At 39.3% G+C, this 23,481-nt stretch overlaps 1 protein-coding gene across 1 annotated transcript in view; it reads left to right on the top strand.

Moving 5' to 3' along the window:
* Positions 1-23,481, top strand: part of GRIK1 (glutamate ionotropic receptor kainate type subunit 1) — a 340,717-nt gene that overhangs the window by 285,156 nt on the left and 32,080 nt on the right. Inside the window, exons 8-10 of the mRNA XM_002924137.2 lie at positions 16,084-16,191; positions 18,493-18,537; positions 23,358-23,471. Of these exons, the coding sequence (XP_002924183.1) occupies positions 16,084-16,191; positions 18,493-18,537; positions 23,358-23,471 (267 nt within the window). The remainder of the gene's footprint in view (positions 1-16,083; positions 16,192-18,492; positions 18,538-23,357; positions 23,472-23,481) is intronic.

The following is a 23,481-nucleotide window of genomic DNA, read 5'->3' on the forward strand; positions in this document are numbered from 1 at the left end:
ATAAGTGAAACATACCACACTCCAAGCCTCTGCCTGTCTGTAATGTTTTTAATACTAAGCAAAATATGGATGACAGATGTAAGATGATCTTTTATTCCCTAGGCTCAGTGAATTTACATTAAATGGAAATAAGCAGCCTGTCTTAGTAATTGGGGTGTGACCCTTTTGCAAGCAGCTTCTGGCAACAGCAACTCCTGTCCCGGAGTGCTTGTAAGGCCATTGCCCCAGGGTAACTGCACACGGTGGTGGGTGAGTAGAAGCTGGGCAGAGGTGAGAGCGGCGGCACCTGGCACACATCTTTTAAGAGCATCTTTTTATTAACTTTTTGATTATGTAATGCCTTTTACACAAAATCAGTCAGATTCCGTATCAGTTGCTCAAACTTGCCCGGGGGGTACAGTCTGGCAAGAACTTCAGGAGTACCTATACTGGTACTGTCACAAATATCAGACGACAGAGAAATGGACGTTCAGCAGCTGTATTTATCGTAGGAGGAGGCCTCACACTGCACAGAGCCAAGTTCACTTACTGCATTCTCACTGCTAAGGGACAGCAACAACCCCATCACTGCTATGTCACTGTGCTCCTGTCTCAGGTGTTTTATGTATTTTTAATGCAGCAGTAATAAGATTATTAAAAATTAAACCAGAGGTGTACTTTCATTAACATACTTTCAGTGTAGTTTGCTAATTAGAGATCTGGAAAGCCCATCTTTTATAATTGGTTTTTCTTATTTTAAAACGTTTTATTCAGTGATGCCTGATAGTAAATTTTGCTCCATACCAAGAGAGAGAATGGAAGCTGACTTAAATGAGAACAAACCCAACCTATTCTAATTAGCATGATTCAACTGAACTGTAATGGTATCAAAACAATTGACTTTACCATTCCAACTTAATTATTCTACAATAGAAAGAGTAACGTATGCTGCTTCCCCCTTAAAGCAATTTTGAAGGCGACATCTTTGAAGTATGGCACCAAGCGATTTTTATTCTCACCCACAATTTGTGAATATTGTTTTAAAACACCATTAAGTCAAATAACCATAGTCTAATTAAGTCTTTTGTGGTTTTAAGGCAGTTTCATGAAATGCCACTGGATTTATTTGACTCTTTTCTTCACTTGACTGGAAGTTCTTGAGAGGCTGAGTGAATCTAAACCCCAGAATTCTGGTCCTGAGGAAATAAATGCTGCAAAGTATTTGGGTTGAAAAAGTATTGCTTAATCTGACGTTAGGAGAACAAAACTGAAGGACTTACTCAGCAGTTCTGCCAAAATACCATGATATTGCTTTAGGCAAGTCCTACTCCCTTCTCTGGGCTCTGGTGGGTACTGTTGCAAAAGGGTTAGTTAAGAAGTGGTAGGAAGATGAGCACTAGGGATTTATAGCATATGAACTTGTCACAGAAAAATTAAAAAAAAAAAAACCCAGAACTAAAATACAAGATAATTTTTTAAAGCTTAGTTTATTTGTTTGATGAACAAGAGAGTGGTATATCTCTCAAAAAAAAAAAAAAGGAGTTCTGGAAGTATCCTGGAGCTGAATGACAGAGTAGGGACAGAAACAAAGGAAGGGACTTACTCCATGTTAGATTTCTAAGCATGGCATTCTAGTGGATTCGTTAGAGAACTGGGCTGGACATTCCTCCTTAGATTGGCCATCTATCTGGTTTAACTTTCAGAAGTGTGGTTTTAGTTTTCAGAGAGGACAAGAGTGGGTTCCTAACACTGCTGGACTCTGTACTCAGGCAGCACATACTTGTGTAAGCACATGTGGGGAGTTGGGGCAAATTTCCAAACCAGGTAGAGGAAGGAATAGAACAATGGACTCTCAGAGATTGTTCCATTTAACATCTTTATGTATAGAAGCAGACATGGAAGCCCCATGAGATGAAGTGATTATCCCAGAACTATAAAAGTCTTGCTACTTGCAAGGAATCCAAAGTCACAAAGGACTGAGGTTGATAAAAAATAGGGCTATTCTATTGTGATCCAGATAGGACCACAGAAGTCTCTGACATTAGAAAGTTTAACAGAGAAGGGCTCGTGTTATCTCAAAATAATTTTTTTAAAGATTTTATTTATTTATTTGACAAAGAGAGAGAGACAGCCAGCGAGAGAGGGAACACAAGCAGGAGGAGTGGGAGAGAAAGAAGCAGGCTCCCAGCGGAGCCCGGAGCCCCATGTGGGGCTCGATCCCAGCACCCTGGGATCACACACTGAGCTGAAGGCAGACGCTTAACAACTGAGCCATTCAGGTGCCCCTCAAAATAATTTGTGATTGAAGTATGTCGTGTTTGCATCTTCTAAATTTGAGTATCAAATAATTTTTAATGGAGGATTTTAACCAGAATTCAATTTATTGTCACATACTAGATATATTGTATGCATGTAACACTGTTGGGTACAGCAGGAGTGGTGAGCAGTGAAAGTAAAAGATGAATACAATCCTGATCTTGACCTTAAGGAAGCCGTAATCTGGGGGGAAATACACTAATCGTAACACAAGACTGCTATGATGTGGGCTATAATAGACTATAAGTACAATACCATTAAATTCCAGAAGAAAAGCTATACCTTCTAACTGAAGGGATTGGAAATGGCTTCAGAGAAGAGACAATATTTGAACTGACCTTGATTTTTTTTTTTTTTTTTTACTCATTCAAGAAGTATTTAGTGAGCACTACATGAAGACACTATTCTTGGTAATTAGGATACATCAGTGAACAAAATAGATAACCATCCTTGCCCATGGGAAGCTAACCTTTTATCAATGAGCAGTAAGTATATCTAAGAACATATCAGGGGAGAGAATTCCAGGTAAAGAGAGTAGCAAAAACAAATTAATGAGTTTTGAATATGCACGGAATCTGGGGAGGAATGCCCATGGTTGAAAGACAAAGTTCATGTATAGCTATTGGGGTGAAACATGGTATAGGGGAGGAAAAATAATTTCCCCCTCCCCCTCTAAGTTCTTGACTGAGATGACCCAGTAATAAGACAAAACAAAACAAAACAAAAACAGGTTAACAGGAGAAAAACAGGTGTTTAATAACATGTATAGATCCTGTATACAAGGGAAATGCCCAGAACACCTTAGTAACACTGGAGGGGGTGAAGAAGCCAGGTTTTCCAGCAAAGCACAGTAAACAAGAGTATGGTTGTTATGCAGATTTAAATCCATTTCTTCTCCATTGATAAATTCCTACAGATTAAGTCATTCTCCTCTTCCAGGACAGAGAAGGAGATCCCTTTACAGATTTGGAGATTTCCCTTATAAATGTAAATTATCCTCACAAAAGAATAATTTCTGTTTGGTTTTCAGAGCTTGTCTGTATCTGCTGTTTTCTAAAAAATAATCAGCCTAAAATAATCCTTATGCCAAAAGACATATTTTGGGGTGACAAATTCTGCTCCCTTTGACTAGGTGAGGTGGAAAAGGCAGCTGGGAACAGTCGTAAATAGTACATTTAGAAAGGTGGATTTTTCTTCTTCAGGTAATTGAAAATATTGCTTCAGGAAGTATTCTAATGAGGAATCCGAATCACCCCAGGACACACACTGTAACTGCTGTGATTGTTGCTGTGCAGGAGCACTGGAAAACACCTGAAGATCAGTGTAAATGCTTCCAGAACTGGCAGCAAGGAGGCGTCCCTGGACTCTGAGCACAGCCCTGAAACTTCCAGGCCTTGTTCAGGTCCACACTGCTGTGGGAGCTTTGGACTGCTATGGTCATGCCAAGGAATCTTGTCTACCACCAGGATAGTGTTCCACTGAGGAAACACTAGTGAAAAAGGAGAAGGAGAAGGCGAAGGAGAAGGAGAACAAGAGGAAGAGGAAGAAGAAGGAGGAGGAGGAGGAGGGGCGGGAGGAGGAGGGGGAGAACCCACCAACCAAAACAAAACAAAACAAAACAAAATTCCTAAAAACTTGGTTTGAGGCCATGCTAGGGATTCATGCATATATCCCAAAAAAGGAACTGTGAGGTCAGTGTGACCCCAAGGATAATTATAATAACCAGGATCCTTGTGGGCAAATCTATTTTTTCAGGGCAAGGACAGGCTTTGAATAGGCTTAGTAGGTCTCTTTTGCCCACAATACAATGAAAAGGATTCTCTCAGACAGGTCTGTATTATTTCTAAGAAGTTCCTAGAATATAGGAGTATAGGATCCAATCACTATATGCCTAGTCATTAATGACAGTATTTCACTAGACCAATGCTACACTGAGAGCTGTAAGAGTGTGCAGTTTTTCATACCCTACTTGTCTTCTGTGACTTCAATCTCCGTCTTCTTCTAAAGACTGTACTGACCATACCACCCACGGCTCACTTATCCCAAATATGGGAAACTGTTATCAGTGCCATTCATTTACTTTTTTTTTTTTAAGATTTATTTATTTATTTAAGAGAAAAAGAGAGTAAGCAGGGGGAGGGACAGAGGGAGAGGGAGATAAGCAGACTCCTCTCTGAGTGGACAGCCCTATGTAGGGCTCTATCTCAGGACCCTGAGATCGTGACCTGAGCTGAAATCAAGGTCAGCCACTCAACTGACTGAACCACCCAGGAACCCCTATTAACTTTTTAATTACATATTCCCTGCAAAGGGAGAGAAAGAGAGACCTTAATCATCCAAATTGGAGCTCTTTCGGAACTGGAATCAGACTCCATGCTTGATGGCTCACTGGTATCGCTTGGTGGGATTATTCATCAAACATGGGCAATATAGGGGCTATGGAAAAGGTTTGAGCCCTATTTCAATAATTCTCAAATTATAGTTTGAAGACCATCTTCATCAAAACCAAATGGAGTGTTTGTAAAAAAAAAAAAAAAGAAAAGAAAAGAAAAAAAATGCAGATCCTTGGTTCCCACCTCAAATGTATCCTGATGATTTTGTGCTCATTACAGTTTGAGGGCCACTACATTAATGTAATTGATGATGTAGAAAGGCAGTTGTTTTTTTTTCTGACAAGCAGCATAAAGTCTTAATACACAAAATTCAACAGAGTGAATTTGAGGATTTAATTGACTTTGTTAAATGATTCATGAATTGGGCAACATCCTATCTAGCAAGTAGAGGGGCACTCCAAGGAGTTGTACGAAATAGGTGTTTTTTATAGGAGGGAGGGTGGGGCAAGAAAGTTATAAGGAAAAGAAAGGACTGTTCCAGGCAAGGTCACTTTCCATTTGGGGGATGGTGGAAGCGGGTCTTACCATACCAATTACCTCATCTTCGGCCCATGTTACAAACTCTTTGGCACCCATCAGAAAATTCCTGACTGACAGTTTAAGGTTTACGTTCCTAGGGGAGGTTGGAACTAAAATTAGTTTCAGTACTAAGCCTGCTTAGGTGACTTGGCCTGGCCCAAGTAACAGCACTTTGGGCCTGTGGTTTTCTTTTTGACGGAAGAAAGCCTCTAAGATGGAGTAAGTCTCATTGCAAAATGGTCTGTGAGTAATCATGTATCTGCGAGGAGTGTTAAGGAACCCTTAATTAACTAGGTCAAGATAATAAAAGAACTGAATTTTTATTGAGCTTCCATCTGACAGTACTCTGTTAGATGCTTTGAAGCATCTTCTCTTTTAATCTTTACAACAACTAGGTAAAGACACTATTGATTTTTGCAAATGGAGTTTGAAGAACTTAAGTAACTTGCCCAGAGTCACCCAGCTAATCAAAGACATAGCCAGGATTCAAACCTATGTCGTTTGATTCCAAAGTCAAGCTCTTCCCAATATACCATGTTAAAACTTGGTAACAATTAAAATTAACTATCATTATGTCTGAAACCATCTTTTTTACAATGCTGAGTTTTTAACTAAAATTTGTTTGTGAACAATATGTGAAGACCAATGAACTTATTATCAGTATGTTTTTGTTGTTTTTAAACACGATTTCTGATTTTCTTTTTGGTTAAGCTCGTAAAAGCACATCGATTTACGATTTTATTAAATTCTCCTCTTTTACTTGAAAACTTTGTATTTTCCATACATCTTTCTGAACTCCAAACTGGTTCTGTCATGTTCCCATGTGATGTGCCTTATAAAAGTCAAAGCATCAATGACATCTCAGAATAACAGAAAAGGAGGTATTTTTAGCTTAATGAACAATGAGGAAGACAATGTACTGAAGAGAAGGGAATCCATGGGAAATCCAGGAAGAAGGCTTGAAGGGAGGAGACTCATTGTGACTGAAGATAAAGGACTTTAAACATGCTGCTCAGTCTTACAGTTAAATTTTAAGTCAGCAAAAGTTGCCAGCATTTATGGTATAAAGCCAATTAACAGCCACATGCAACCAATCCAAAACGGAAACCCCAGAAAGTAGGACCATCCTGGGACTTTAAGCCCCTGGTAAGCAGGTAGAATGGGGTTCTGAAGGGCAGCAAAGGGGAGTGATGACAGGAAAATTAGAGGCATTTCAACCAAACTAACATTAATACCAAGAGTTCAACATTTTCTAGACTTTCCCCTTGCTCTGCACCCTGATGGCCACCGGAATACTGTGTGTAGATTCCAGTTGCCCCAGGACTTCTAAAGAGGGAACTGCATGGTGAAGGCTGATGGCTTCTTTTAGTCTTAGTCAAGATACCAGCATGTTCTAGCTGTGAGATATGGATCTTCAGGAAAAGCTGCTCTATGCTCCATGAAAAAACTGAGAAGGAGAATGCTGGAGGCCAGGTCAGAGGTTTTAGTCTCTCTAACTGAACCCGACGGATCCAACTTGGGTCAATTTGGACCACTCAGGCTTCAAACGTACCAGTGAGTTAGTGGGAAGTCAAGATTTTAGTGCTGATTTTAAATTTCATTTATCTTTCCTTTTCAATTTTTTGTGTCTTGGCTTGAGAATGTCCGTTCCTCATGACTCATGCAAAGTCCAGTGTGAGGATTTAAATTGGGAGAAATTGGCCCACACCTCTTCATTTGCTTTCTCATGACCTTATCCACAGGAACACAGTGTGGTGAAGGAGAGAGTATTTGAGGTAGAATTGGTTCTGGATCCCTCCAGTGCATTTTACTAACTGTAGGGCCTCTTCTCTTCAGTAAAGTGGAGACGCTTCTTCTTACCTTATCTGGCTACTGTAAGGATCAAATGAGATAATATCATACACCACTTAGTATTTGTCAGTACATAGTTTTTTAAAGTTATCAACATGACTTTCATACAATATAAAGAAAGCATGTGCCAAAAATACACTTACCTTGGGGTGCTTGTGTGGCTCAGTTGGTTAAACATCCGACTCTTGATTTCAACTCAGGTCATGATCTCAGGGTCCTGGGATGGAGCCCTGCATCAGGCTCCCCACTCAGCGGGGAATCTGCTCGAGGATTCTCCCTCTCCCTCTGCCCCTCCCCCCACTCATGCTATGTCTCTCTCTCAAATTAACATATAATTTCATAGTCTTGACACTAAACAATAGAAAATAGTAAAACTAGCAAAAGTACAATCACCTGCAGAATTCAATCTTCCTTGGGTGGGCCTGTTAGACAATGATCCCATAGGACCTTAAAAGAGATGCAGTCATCCTTTTGCTTTATTTCCAAGTTTCAGACAATTTGTTCAGAAGTCCCCTTTTGTATCATAAAGAATCTCCAGGGCTTGTTCATATTACCAAAATTCTGGTGTCATTGTGTTTGGACCTGATTAGTTTACACAGTAAGGTGTTAATCAACCATATAAGCTTCTTTGAACATGGCCAGCAAATTCAGAGCTACTGTTTTTAAGCAACTACTCAGGCCAGAAAAGTAACTTTTATATGCAAATTTCTAAAGGAATCTCTGATTGCATTTTCAAAAGCTTTTTTTGTTCCAGACATGTTTTTGTTGCTCTTGTGGGCTCTTTTATTCCAGGGTGTATTCATTTCCTACTGCAGCTTAAATGAATCACCACAAACTTTGTGGTTTAAAGCAACACAAATTTATTCTCTTACAATTCTGAGGTCAGAAGTCTGACATGCTCTCAGGGGGTTAAATTCAAGGCATCGACAGGACAGATTCTTCTGGAAGCTCTACAGGAAAATCAGTTTCCTTGTTTTTTCCAGTTTCTGGAGACCTCTAATAATCCTTGCCTTGTGGACACTTGCCTCTATTTTCAAAGTCAGCAACGGCTTTGCATTTTCAGTCTCTTTCTCTCTGTCCCTCTGCTTCTGCCTGTCTGACTTCTCCTAGGATCCTCTTATAAAGATGCTTGCAATTACATTGGACCCAGCCAGATAACTCGGTATGATCTCCCTATTTTATGATCCCTAACTTGATCACATCTACAAAGTAACTCTTGCGTATTTTAAGGTATGGGGATTAGGACATGGATACTTGGGGTTAGGGAGTGTTATTCTCCCTACCACACAAAGGTAAGAAATTAAATCCAAGAAATTCATCTGCACAGCATTCTTATAATGCCTATCTATATTTTGGTGAATTTCTCTTTGAAGTACCCAACAGCTGATAGATTTCTTGACCTGTCAGGCAATGGCCTTCTTTATCACCTGTTAAATGTGAGATTCCATAAACCACAGAACAAATAACTTGTATACAAAAGTATAGCCCATTACCTTATATAAACGAGCATGCATAATGCAGTCCTGCAGAATCACATACAGCCTTTGAACATCTTTTTCAATGTGACAAAAAGAAGCATATTCATTACCATGACCCAAAGGACAGTTTCTCTGTGACATATACAAATAATAAGATATATAGAGATATACATGTATATATGTACACACACATATACAGTGACCAGTTCATCAGTATTATCTCTTATTGAGAAGCCATTTAGATACTCAAAGATTATCCATTAACTTATCATTAGCTCAAGGTCTTAAACTCAATAAAGAACTTGGAAATTACGTTTAAATGGATACATCACAAAGCATAATTACTGTTGATATAAAAATTTTGTCAGAATCCTAATTCAATATATTTACATACATAATTTTATATCTCCTTCATTTTAAACATTAGGCAGCAATTCTAGAAATTCAATAAACCAGTATAAGAAGTTTAAGAAGTTCATGGGGTGCCTGGGTGGTTCAGTCAGTTAAGCGTCTACCTTCGGCTCAGGTCATATTCCCAGGGTCCTGGGATGGAGTCCCAAGTTGGGGTCCCTGTTCAACAGAGTCTGCTTCTCCCTCTGCCCCTCCTCACCAGTTGTGCACGCTCGCTCTCTCTTTCAAATAAATAAATAAAATCTTAAAAAAAAGAGAGAGAGAGAGAGAAGTTTAAGAAGTTCGATTGCCTACCCCCTACAAGATATAAAACACAAATTGGTAAAAAAAAAAAAAAAAAAAAAAAAAAAAGATGGGCTTAAACTATAACTCAATACTGATAAAATTAGGTGAAAGATATGTATTGATTCTTTCAGTTATTTTTTTAAAAAAATCCTTAAATTAAGTGCTCAAAGATACACTTTGACTATATGAACATGGGTTTTTACATAAAAATGCTTCTGAGCTAGCAGTTTCTGAGAACTTTTTTATTATTATAAAATATAGTAAAACTTTAGTTTCTCTATATAATGGGAATCCTGGGTATATTAATATAAGTAATCAAAGAGGTAACCAAAAAAAGAGGCCCTTTGATTTGCAAGTATTTATAATCTAATATAGTAAAACTTTCTGAAGATAGGAATAAATTTCATACCCACAGAATGAGGTAAAGAGGCTTTTCTCATTTCCAGACATAAGATACAGTCTCTGAGGGTTGCAGCCTCAGTTCCACAATCTTAGCCATGATTTGAAAGTAAACATAGAACACAAAAAATCTTGGGCATGGAATTCAAGGGGTATTTCTCCATTGCTGTGAACCTGAGATATATTCTTGCTCAGACCAAAGAAAAAGGCTAACAAACCAAATATTCAGTCATTTGTCACACTACTGACAGAGAATTAGATTACTTTCTCTACATGACAGACTACCAGGTAATCAGAACAAAATGCCAGATTCCAATTCAGTGTGGTCACCAATAGAGAATGACTTAGTGGCCATGTGCAAATCAAATTTTCATGTACACAGCATGTTTTCCTGACTATGTTCTTGAGACTAGACTAGCATTCAAATAACCATTAGTCCCTACACTTGGTCATGGCCAAAACCAGGATCTTCTGATACACAAAGTGCTTCCTTGACTATGCAGTAGAGATGGCCCAGTGATCAGAAACCAGACACGGGTCTACTGGTCTCTGCACCCAGTATAAAAATAGAAAGAGCCCAAACTATGAGTTAGGCAAGGTACTTACAGATGAGAGACTTGGGCAAGAATCAGTATCAAAATATAGAGTCAAAGAAAAGAACAGGAGAAACAAAGAGTCAGCAAAGGTAAAATCCATTACTGTTTGGGATTTGCTCCAGGACTGGGATAAAGAGGACTAAATGACCCATAAAGTTGGCTTTGGCGGGTGAGTTTATTTGGTCAACTTGGTAGAACCAACTCCAAAACAAAGTGTAATTTTAAAATAGTTACAAATGTACTAATACAAATATGAAGTGAGCAAGTGTTGAAGACACATTTAACTTTGAGGGAACGGGCAAGATGGTGATGCTCATTCCAAGGAGATATAGAGGAAAAGTAATTGTAGAGGCCACCTGGAAAATCAAAACTGGTTAATGTGCCAGGGCAATGAAATTATAATTTGAGGGTTATCTTTTCCATTAGACAGAAATCGCTTACATCTTATAGATTTACATTTTACAGAGTCTGGGAATTAAGATACACTTCCCTAGAGAATCAAGTTATCCTTGGGTGAACCTCTTAGACAATGGCCACTATGACAAAGGCCATGCAGTCTTTTTAATTTTTTTTCTTTATTTTCAAATTTTGGTAAGTTTCAATAACACATAGAATAGTCATTTAAAAATTTCTTTCTCTCATCTTAATCTAATTCAAAAGGAAATTAACCTTTGAGTTTGCCATGAACTTTCTATTTACAATACTCTTACAAAAATACATAATTCCTTAATACATAAATGAAAATGCTAGAAATCATTGTCCTTAAAAGATCATATCTAGTAGAAAAGCACATTCTCTCCTGCTCTCAAAAAGGAAGTTTCTTTCAATAAGAAAGAATTTATTCCCCATGGTAAACAGGAATGGCTGTGTCAGGGAAAATTCTAAGAAAGGAGGCTTTATGTGCTTTTATATATTAAGTCCCCTTTAGGAAAAAAAAAAGAATAAAAGCAATCATTTTAACAAAATTGTTAAAAGTTGACTATTACAAGAGCCTAGAGTTAGGTACTAGCCACTTACTTCTTCAAAACTAAAATATATGTATTTATTTGGACAGTAAAGATTATCTTGAGAAAAGGCATACAAGTAAGACATTAATGAAAACTTCTGTTTGTCTTCTTTCAGCTCTTGATTTCTGTCCCTTGGCCATCAGATAATGTGCCTAATTAAGAGAAAAGAAAAAAGTCACACCATTTTATTCACTTGCTATTAGACAATTGTTGTCAAGAGGTCTTATGCAGGGTAGAAATTAAAGCTATTTCCTAAAATAGGGACAATAGTTTAAGTATTGTTTTCAGTTAAGTATACTATAATTGTCCCCTGCGCAAATGTTTCTACATAAGGCAAACAAATTGTAGTTATGACTAATATAATTATATATCATTATCTAAATTGTATATACTTCAGCCTTGCCCCAGAAAATGGATTCCTTATGGATCTTATTTCCCATATCCAGGAATTAGTCATTGTCCATTCACCCTAATCAATAACACATTGGTGATTAATAAATGCTAATCACCAATTACTTTGAAAAACAAAACAAAGAACATAGATAGAAATGCTCATCTACAGATGGGAAGCAGGAAGGCAATTGTGTCAGTAAGAGAAGCTTGACTTTGAAGGTCAAAAGATATTCCAGCTCAGTAAAGAACCAGGCAGGGAGTCTTTGTAGATATTTGAGGCAGGGAAGGAAGCATTGTTAAAGCATGAAAAAGGAACTTTTTTGCCACTTGGATGAGCAGGGAGGAGAAGCGAGAAGTGGGAATTACACTGCACCAGTGACTGGAACACTAAATTCAAGAATCAAACCAATGCAACAGAATCCAAACAAAGGGACACAATAGATACACTTAGTGGAAATGAAATTGGATTTCTGAACTGGATTTTAAGACCCTGCTATGAGCTATATGCTACATCAAGAGATAAATGCTACAAATTCTGTCCATTTTCAGAGAGCTCCCTAAACTCTGGACAATGTATTGAATTGACTCACAGCATGACCCCCAAGAAGGAAAAGTTGCCTGTAGAAAAAAGCTTTCTGAAAATCTTGTAGAACTTTAATGAAGAAAACTACCTCCTTCCACACAGACCAGGAGGAGGGTTAAAACTGCACATTTTGAGAAGCCTGAAGAACGCCCCTGTAAAACTGACTGAGTCCAAACCCCTAACACAGTACAAATTTCCACCCAACTGAAGTCAGACAGATTGCTTTCCACTCTCAGGTTGGTGCTATGACACCAATGCAGTCGGTTATTCAGTGACTGTTGTTTACCCCACCAGTCCAAGAAATCAGCCCTGGACTTGCAAAGTAAAAAGGGACCAGAGTACAAAAAGTAGGACTGGAATATGGTGGGAAGTAAAAGGGGATTACAATGCCAGGAAGCGTACTTAAATATACACAGGAGAGGACACATCCTACTTGCATTCAATATTGATTTTTTTTTTTTTTTGGTCCCAGTGCAGAGAATGTAATTACCTATATTTCAGCAAATATAACAACAGGTGTTACTGTCAACTCTAAAAGTATGCCATCTCTTTGTTTAAAGCTGGTGCTAGCGTTTGGCATTATGACTTCCCTTGGCAATAAACTCAGGAGGCAAAGTTCAAGGATCTGAAGTACTTCTTATGTGTTACTGCCCTGGAGTAACTCACATCTAGTTTGGCCGTGTAGATGGCTTAGGTGAGAGCTGGAGGCTTTCTGTGTCCAGGTATCATTTCCGGACATGAATTTAACTTCCAGCATTATCAAGTGATAAAATTTACCTCTGACTTGATTTCCATTCCATCTGCATGGTAGTCAGAAAATATGTCTGGGTTAATTGTGTTGGACCCTGACAATGAAATTGATTCCATTCACTGTTGTGTCTGTAAGAACTTTAATGGCAATGCTTTCTTCATGAAACTGGCCACCCTGCCAGGGAAGTATTTCCATTAATACTTAATGGTGTGCAAGTTGGTGGGTCAGGGAGATGGAGGAAATGTGCTGTCCCTATGTTCATATACTGGCATGTGACTATGTTTCATTTTTTTCTGTGAGAAGTACCCGCTAACCAATCCTCTGCTTGCAGTCTTGATCTTTGAGTCATCCTCCCCTAGTTCTGCGAAAACGGTCTCCCTAGAGTGCCCATCTGTCCCTGACTCTCCTAGGCCTAAAACATTCTGATGATTCCCACATGCCTATTGAGCAACGTCCAAGCAAAAGAGCACAATTCGTAACACCCTTAAGAACAAGTGCCCACCTACCTCCTTCCTAGGCCCATTTCTCATCATTCCTTACCTTGCATGCTGGATCCACGGCAGACATAATTTATCTATATTTCATGCTTTTTACTCAGGCTGTAAGCCTTTGCTTGGCCAATTTCTCTCTTTTTTTTAATTTTTAAAAAAAGATTATTTATTTGAGAGAGAAAGAGTGAGGGAGAGAGAGAAGGAGCAGGGGGAAGGGGCCGAAGGATAAGCAGACTCCCCGCTCAGCAAGCCCAACGCAGGGCTTGATCCTGTGCCTTTGGGATCATGACCTGAGCAGAACACAGCTGCTTAACTGACTGAGCCACCTAGGTGCCCCTGCTTGGTCAATTTCTCATCCTTTGAGAGCTTAGGCATTCCTTCCTGTAGCAGTCTTTTTGCTGAGTCTTTCTGGGCAGTTGGGACAAGTACTTCTTCCCCATACTTCTTTCTTTAATTACTATGTGCAAATCTCTATCCTCACACCCCCAGTGCTTCCTTGAAGTACATTAGTGTTCTTGTTCCTATTAACTGTAAGCTACTAGGTTCTATATTCTGAGATAGTTTCTGACGCAGAGAAGATGAGAACCAGCAGAGCCAATGGTGTTAAATCCTTGTCCAACGGCAGAAGACCAATGTCTCAGCTCAATCAGTCAGACAGAGAGGGCACATTTTCCCTTCCTCCGCCTCTTTGTTCTAGTCAGGCCCTCAATGTGTTAGATAATGCCCACTGACATTAGGGAGGAAATCCGCTTTATTCAGTCTACTGATTCAAAGGGAAACACCCTCACAGACATATCCAGAGACAGTGTTTAACCAGATAACTGAACATCCCATGACCCAGTCGAGTTGACACATAAAATTAACCATCACAAGCTCTAATGTAAAGTCAAGGTTTAGGCTAATTTATAGGCAGCATGAATCCATTATGTACTTTAAGTGCTGGGGGAAATTGCATGAGTATGAAAATTGTATTTTAGGACAATGAATCTGATGTTGGTTTGTAAAGTGAAATACAGAAGAGATCAGAAAAGTCTACACGTGTGAGTCCTGACACGTGAGGTAATACAAGCCAAACTCCAGAGTTTGTGGGGAATGTGGGAAGGAAAATAAGAGAGAGTTGTCAAAATAATACTTGTTTAAGTTTTCGGTGCTTTCAGTGAGTGAAGAATAGTGTGACATTCCATTTAAATCTCACAGAAACCCTGCATGGTTCAGACACTGAAATCTGAGACAACCCGGGTTCAGGTTAAGTCGCTTGCCTGAAGTCACACTTCAGAGATTCAAACCCAGCTCTGGATAAACTCATACTCTTCCCGTTGTGTTGCTCTGCCTCTTGGCCAAATGGGTAAATGGGGCATGTGGTGTAGACATGGCAGATATAACATATCTTTCAGGATTTTTTTCACATTTCACAAATGTCCAGTGATTTTGGAAAGGTCACAAGAGAGAAAAACAGCCAGGTAGATACAAAGGACTGAGTTCCCATGTATCCTCATTTGTAAGTCAGCTCAAATTAGACAAAATTGTCCAAAATCACCTAGAGATTGAAGCTCAAGAAACTCCAGGGCCACTATTTTTTACTTAATGAAACCATCAAAGATGTCCAGTGTGAGTTCTGTGAAGGCAAGATTGCTGTGATTTTTAGTTTTTAAAATGCTGTAGATATACATGGGGCATGCAGAACAATGACTCCCCTAAAAACACCCATGTCCTAATCCCTAGAATGTGTAAATGTTATCTTTTATGGGAAAAAAAAAAAAGACACGGCATGTATAATTAAATTAAGGATTTTTGAGATGGGATGAGTATCCTGGATTATCTAACATGAACGCTGAATGCTACCACACATATCCTTATAAGAGACAAGTAGAGAGATGGCACAGAAGAGGAGAAGGCAATGTGATCACAGAGGCAGAAACTGGAGAGACACAGCCACAGAACAAGGATTGCTGGCAGCCCCCAGAAGGATGGAAGACTCAAGGGACAGAGTCTCCCATGAGTCTCCATGAGGAAGCATGGCCCTGTTGACACTGATTTTGTTCAGTGTTGCTGATTTTGGACGTCTGCTCCCGGCCTCTAGAACTATGACAGAATAAATTTCTGTTGTTTCAAGTCACCCCACTTTATGATAATTTGCTACAGCAGCTAAGGAAACTAATATAGTGGCCAAATGACATTAGAAGGCCTAAATCCCAAACACCCTAAAAATTCGATAATACACCACTGAATTATATCCTTTTCACAGAGAAAAAAAGTGGAGAGGCGTGAGTCCCCTGGGCAGTACCTTTAAAGGGATTTGGCTTGACCTTGGAGAACAGAATATTATGGCTTCCCAGACTTTGTTTACTCCATGTGTAGACTATTTTACAGTCATTCCTTCCATACTGCCCATTTAAATTGTCGCTATCACAGATTTGACTGATGTCAAATGTTAGAACTGACAAAATAAATGAGTGCTAATAAAACAGGGAAGTGTTCTGCCGTGGAGCCACTGGAGCGATGCAATGCTTTCTAACACCACGATGAAACCAAATAATTGGATACCGTGATGAATTTGAGGTATTACAATTTTGATGGTGTCAGGATTATGATAAGTGTGAAACAGTAATGCCACGTTCCTTTTGTCCATAGGCTCGGTGGGATGGCCTGACTGGGCGCATCACCTTCAATAAAACCGACGGCTTGAGGAAGGATTTTGATCTGGACATTATTAGTCTCAAAGAGGAAGGAACGGAAAAGGTAACCTTTTCAATAATAAATTTAAGAATAAAATCAAGAGCGCTGTTCAAGCATTTTAATTTCCCCTACAAGTAGCAGGGTGTTAAGACGATTCTCTTAGCAGGTTCATTTATGGCCTGTTTCCGAGCTCTCTCTCCCTACTCTGCCGATAGATGTTGACATGCTAGCTTCTGAAATTGTATGTTATTAGTTGTGATACTAACATTCATCTAGTCCTCAGTTTACGCAGCAGGCATGATTACGGTATTAAATACATATGGCCCTATGGGTGGGCTGTTGTTAGCCCCACCTCTCAAAGGTTTTAGGAAATTGTGTTTTGACTTGGAAAACAAGGAGTTTGTCAACAATTTATCTATGGAATGGTCCAACTTTTACTCGGAAATGAATTTTAATTGCACCTGAGATTGACAGGGAGACAGACTAAAGTAGAAGAGAAAGGACTTACCGGATCCTTGATTTTAGGAGGAAATAGGCCAAAAAATGCATTTCCATGTCGGGTTCTGATCTTAGGATTATTTTAGTTGTAATTCTCAATCTTTCAAAGTTCCAAGTTCCATATGAGCTCATTTAGAGTAATGCAAATGAGAACTATTTAGTTAAATAATTATAATAATAATAATTAATAATAAAAGAATTTGGTTCCTCAGTGTAATTTATTGTACCAATATTATTTTGCCCTTCAGGGTCTTAAAGATAAAAAGGTTTTTGAAACCCCCAAAACAATCAACTGAAAATCAAAACTCTATAATCCAACATTTTGTTTTCACTGTAGTGCATAAGAAGGTATGTTTCCTGTAGTGCAGTGCCTTTGAGAGCAGTTACTTACTAATTGTAATGTTTGGGTTGATTTTTAGAATGAGATTAGATTTCCATTTCTGTTCTGTTGTTTTTGTTAACTGAGACATATATATTTTTTTAAAGTCCTGACTATGCCCCATTTGCAAATAGCCTAATTAGAACAAAGATTAATTAGGCTGAATGTAATAGATGTTGACTGCTGGTGTGGAAATGTTTGAGAAAAATTATCAGTTTGAAGCTTCGAGGCTACACATTGTGTGTGCAAGTTCCCATTTCGGAAATGCCCTCTCTTCCTATCTCTCTCTGTCTCCGTCTCTGTCTCTGTCTCTCTCTCTCAGGCTCTCTCTTTCTATGTTTCTGTCTCTCCTTGTTTCTCTGTCTCTCCCTCTCTCTCTATCTCTCCTTGTATCTCTCGTTCTATCTCTCTGTCTTTCTTTCTGGGGTCTTTTCACTCAGATTTCCTCGTTTGTTAGTTTAACGTGTCTGGCAGAGCAAGAGGCACCCACCTCGCCTCCATCAGAGCTGTGGGCACAAAAGAAAAGAATACTTTTAGGGACTGAAAGCCTCTAATGGCTGTTTTTTAAAAATGTCTGCTCCTCTGTGTATGCCTCTCTTCCCCCTCCACTCTGTTAATGTATAGAACTGAAAGGGGAACAAAAGCTGTTAAGGAAACATCGCTCCGGCTCCGACGTGTGATGAAAGAGATGGAGCCATCGTTCAGCCTTCACAGCTGTCTATTTGCGGCAAAATTATGCACACTCCATTGGTGTTTTTCCATCAAAGGCAAAATCAAATTAGATGAAAGTGTTTTCTCAATTTGTTTCTTATCTCTTCATTGTTTGCAATAACTTTTCTTTCTTCAGGTGACTTGGGCTCCATTCCTGGAAGGAATGACTGGGCCTTAAGGCAATGGGGAAGCCCGCCCATCTCTCTCAGGAGCCACGGGAGGAGATGCCCAATCTTTTCATGTCAGCCTCTCGCGTGGTCCACAGAGAAAATTGTTAGAAAAAGCCCACTTTTTCACTTCCACTCAAGTTTCTACTGCCTGGAGGCCCATAATCAAAGAACATGTCATCAAGCGTAGCGTGCTTTCTTTTTGCTTAGCAATAGCGTGTGTGTGTGCGCGTTTGTGGGTTGATTCTGCTTATGAAAATACCTTGAACAGGCCTTCTTAAAGAATGACGAAGACCCTTTCACTCTGCAGCAAAGCTGTGCATATTCAAAAGATCTTTATATGATTTTTTTTTTTTTTTTTTTTTTTGCTGTGGGAAAGGAAAAGTGAACATCAGGCTATATTATCAAATGAAAGCAACTTCTGCGGGACCCAAGTACTCAGTTCATCTCTTTACTGTAGTTGTGCTCAGGCTTTATGTTGAACTAACGTGCGAGATTCCAAACAGTGGGTGGGGAATGGAACACAGCACTCACACACCTTGATACCTTCTGGGTTCCATGCTCCATTTTAATTAAGTGCTATTTTTATTTTTCCCTCTGAAAACCAAGGCTGCTGGAGAAGTGTCTAAACACTTATATAAAGTGTGGAAGAAGGTTTGTACTCGGACGAAAACTGCAGGAGCCCTGGGGGCGGGGTGGGGAATGTCAGGGGAGAAGCCTACACCTTTCTGGTTTTGCCACCGGTAGATCTCTCATTGCAGTTTAGAGGCGATAGTCTATATAAAGGGAGAACGGGGTGATTGAATATGCTGTCTCTCGACAACATGACCTGTGAATTGAAAAAAGGCTTGAGATGGATTAAATAATGATGGATTAAATATGTCTCCCTAGATTATTTTTGTTTCCCCCAGGCAGGATCAGTCCTGGTTAGCACTGAATGCAGGTTATTGCCACAGAAGCAGACATTGGTCCATTTATATTCCTTCTCAAATCACTAAATATTTTCCCTAAGAGGCATGAAAACAACAGATTTGATACATCAGACTAGTCAGATAGGCTAAGGCTGAGAAGGCTAGGATAAGACATCTTTTTCAATTTCACCAGCATAAAGTAGGAACCATTTTCAGAAATTCCCTTCTCTTAAGAGATATCTTTGTTTTGTATAGGACCTTTGTCAGTGCATATTTTCTGGCAATTTGTTTCAGAACCAGTTTCCAGAGGACAAAAACATTAGAGACTCTGGAAGGGAAATGAGATTATCTCATAAATTCTAACACCTCCTGTTTCATAGTTTATTGTACAGTATCACGTTGTCAAGGAATGTGCACAGATTTATTGTATAAGCAAATGCTAGGCATTAAAAACATTTGGATCAGGAAAATGTCCCAGTGATATGCAAACATTGTCTTTCATTTTCTCTCTCTCTCTAAACCTAATTGCTAAAATATCTAATGATTGACAGATGTAACTTGAATTACTTCAGGTTGTTCAACTTGAATGGTTTTGTCAAGTTCACTTTTATCTTGCAAATTATTGCTTAAATCATGGAAAGTGTAAACAGTTTCTCCCTGTGGTCCAAAAGCTTGTCTCTCTTTGTAGTACTCAGTAGATGAGTTCAAAAATGTTTTTTTAAGTTTAAAAAACATAGGTTTAATAACCTTGTTTTAATCTTCAATGAATCAGGCTACCAAAGGCATAGAGAAGGCAATCTCGTTTCCTCACTGTTAATAAATAGATGAACCTAACTGGCGCCCAGAAAGCAGCTTATTCCACTAATCCAGCTTGAGACTCCAGGCACTTTATGCAATGTTGAATTAAGTCAAACCAAATATCCTAGGGAATGGAATCCAAGCTCTGAAACTGCATGCAGGGGAGGGGAATGTCCTCTATTTGTCACTAAACTGCAGTAATCACCCCACCACACACACTTCCTTCCCAGATGCAACACAGTGCCTTTGTGCCCCTTCCTCCCTGCTGACCTATCATTGCCCACGTTGTAAGTTGCATATACCGTGGTGTGCTGTTTTGTGTTATGACCGCTCATCAACAATTTACAGTAACCCGAGCGCTAGCCCCTAAGACCTATTGTCCCTTTCCAACAAGACTCACGTTCAAATTCCAAAAGCTCCTTGCATGCTGACATTATTTAGTATAAAATAGTCCACCTGCATTTTTTTTTCCAAAAGAGGATGTAGCAATCTTTCCAAAGTCTGTCACTAAAATACGTGTTCCTAAGTCTTACGACACAAGAAACAGGCAAGTCTTTTATTTTCTTTCTTAAATACTTGATGTTGTACTCAGCAATGTTGGATTTTGACTTTATGTGGATCACTCTGTAGGTTTGGAAAATGGATACTAGCCACTCTCTGAACACCCTTTTGTCGTGTTGTTTTTTTTAAAAAGTTCGCTTAATGTCATTTGGGCACTCACTTTCAGAAGCTTCCCTTGGTTGTCCTAGATAATAAATGGTTGCTCCCGTATGCCCGTTTACAAAGTGAAAGAAGGCAGGACCAGACAATTTAGCTCTTGAGTGTTCCTCCCCACGAATAATTGATCCACCCTCTACGTCTCACTGGTAAATTACCGCTGTCTGCTTTTGCTCTACGGTTTGAAAATTGAGGTTCTGCTTCTTGGAGGCACTCCCCCAAGGTCAGAGAACAAGACTGAAATGCTAAATGTCTAGGCATCTGGTTAACTGTGTCCCTCCCTCCAATGCACATGACTCGTGAGATCTTGCTTCTTTTGAAACAGACATTCATTTGCTGATGTGTCCATTTAATTAACAGGTAAAGCCAGTTGACTACTTAGCTTCAAAACACACACACACACACACACACACAGGACTTCTGTTGTGCTGATTAAGCTATTTGAAAACAGAAGGCTGTGGTCATTCACACTGTGTATGCATACTGTGCACTTCCCAGGAAGAACCTGGAAATAACCTTGATTGCGCTCAAGGACTGTAGTTTGATACTCTTTAGTCCGGATTTGAAGGGACCTCCGCTACACAGAGAGTAGAAAAAAAAATATTCTGCCTTTTCTCATTTCATGGAAGAAAGTTCACATTGAATGGGGCTCTGGGACTCAGTTGATTGGAAATGCTGCAGGAATGATCTCTGACCTCTTCACTTTGGGTCGGGCTGGTAAAAGAAATAAAAGCCAGACATTAAGGTGCATTTGTCTACAGTTTCAAGTTTGTATGTGAAAAGAGAATGATATTGTGAGGCTGTTCAACACGGCCATTTTCAAATATTAGTATAGCTCCTTTAAACACACACTTGACATTAATAGAAATTAGTTGAAGAGAACACATTACATTACTTAACAAATTGGATACAAACACAGTTATTTTCTCCACTTCTTAATACTTAATTAAAAGTTAGGTTCCATTCTTCCCAGTGCCTAAGTCTAGTTTTAATTAGAAGTATAGCCAGAGCCCAATTTATACACAGCCTTCATCGAGTTACAAGTCAATTGCTCACAACCTAAAGCATAGCTTTGGATGAAAACCAACAGACTCCAGGTGTGTTATTCTTCAGTTCACAGATGTTGTGTGCATTGGGCGTGTTCTCTGACAGACATCGCCCTTGACAGTGGAAAGACTGAGTGGTTGTTAAAGATGCTGTCCTATATCCCAAGTCTACCTCTAGTAACCTCATTATAGACAGGCTCCAAATACTTCCAAATGCACACACTACCTCCAAGCCCCCATTTAGCTAGACTTGCCTCTTTATTTCATTGGCCAACTAACTCTCACTAAAGATAGAAAGAAAACAGTGACATTGAAATTGTTCACACTGATGTGTGAATGTGTGATAGTCCTTGAAACATCCCCCAAAAATTTACGTGTCTAAAAAGAGTGTTTGTCAAGCTAAATGAATTTCCAGCTGCTGTATTTAGGCAATAAATCAAAGCAAAGAATTAGAAAAGAAAAGAAGAGGCCTAACATTCCCACTGGTGATATTTTATTTAATCATCAGAAAATCCCTCCTTCCTCCACTTTGCTGATGAGGAATTGAGGCACAGCAGGGTTTATGAACTTGCCCAAGGTCACACTGCTGAGATGTTGCAAAGCTAGGATCTGGACAAAAGTCTGTCTGTAAAGCTTATATTCTGCCCATGCAGGCAATGTCCTCTCAATGGGAGAATATATTCAGGGATCAAACATAGGTCTACCCAGTCTATCCCAGAGGCTGTCCAGGTGTTAGTGTTCCTCACCTGCCCCTATACTTCATGGCTCCTATACTTTACCTGCCTTTAAATTTAAATAAATAAATAAATATTTCACTCACGATCCAAATTCTTTCACAGCAGGGCAAGCTTGAAGAAGTTACTGGGGCAGTCATTTGAATGCCCTTTATTATCAATGTTTGTGTAGCTCTTAACAGTTACCAACACTTCCACGTGCATCTTCTCATTTGGTTTTCTCAATATCCAGATGACATACTTTACAGTTAAAAAGCCAAAGCTCAGAAAGGTTACCAGCTTGCCCAAGGTCACACAGCCATTAGCTTTGCCTGGCTCTGAAATACATCTGCATTCTGTCTATCTCACCAGGCTGGCGATAAATGCCTACAGAAGGCTTCAGATAAATAGCTCAGTTCCCTGAAGCTTTTCTCCCAGATTTCTCCAAAAGCTAAACAAATCAATGGACTTCTTTAGAGCCTACTAACCCAGGAGTGACTTGGCCACTGAGAAAACTGTGGGTCATTAATTTTTAAAAGAGCATTGGGTTTCACTGACTAGTAATCACCATGGGTGGTTCTGTGATAGATCAATGAGAAATAAAAATGAATACCCTCACTGAAGGAGTTCATAGTCAAGTACACAGACATAACAAGTAAACAGAAGAGTAACAGACACCCCTGCGCAGCACTGACTCCTCAATGAAGACAGGATCAGTCAGTCTACTGTTCATCCACACTTTTTTCTTCCATTTATTTTTTTCCCTTTCAGATGCCCCATCTTTCCATCATCTAGCTTGCCCCTTTCATCTCATTCCTTATAAATTTTACAGACACAAATGGTACCACTTTGGCAATGTAAGGTTTGTATCACTAGAATATAAGCTGCACTAGGGAAGAAAGTTTTGTCTGTTTTGTTCATTGCTATGTCCTCCAATGCCTAGAACAAGGCATGGCATAGAATAGGTGCTCAACAAATACATATTGGAAGAAAAATCTGATACTCATTTAAGAATTCTTCATTTAAAAAAGAACAGTGAGCTTAATAAATTAATAAACAAAAAGACATCTCCCTCACCATCCCAAATGGCACTAATTTTTCCTGTTCCATGTGCATACTCATTTCTCATTGTTCATTTTCCCACAGTGAGTAGCTTCAGTGTGATGCCCTGGTGTCTTCTCCCCAGACTCTAAGCTTTTATGTTCATTCCTGGTGTAGAAGGGGCCTCTCTTTAATGTAAATGGGGTCACTGACAACCAGCAGCCTCTGATGTATTGTGTTCTGTGTAGATTGGGATTTGGAACTCCAACAGTGGGCTTAACATGACCGATGGCAACAAAGACAGGTCCAACAATATCACCGATTCACTGGCCAACCGGACGCTCATCGTCACCACCATTTTGGTAAGTTGTC

Source organism: Ailuropoda melanoleuca, chromosome 1 (genome assembly GCF_002007445.2).
Source record: "Ailuropoda melanoleuca isolate Jingjing chromosome 1, ASM200744v2, whole genome shotgun sequence".
Taxonomy (NCBI): domain Eukaryota; kingdom Metazoa; phylum Chordata; class Mammalia; order Carnivora; family Ursidae; genus Ailuropoda; species Ailuropoda melanoleuca.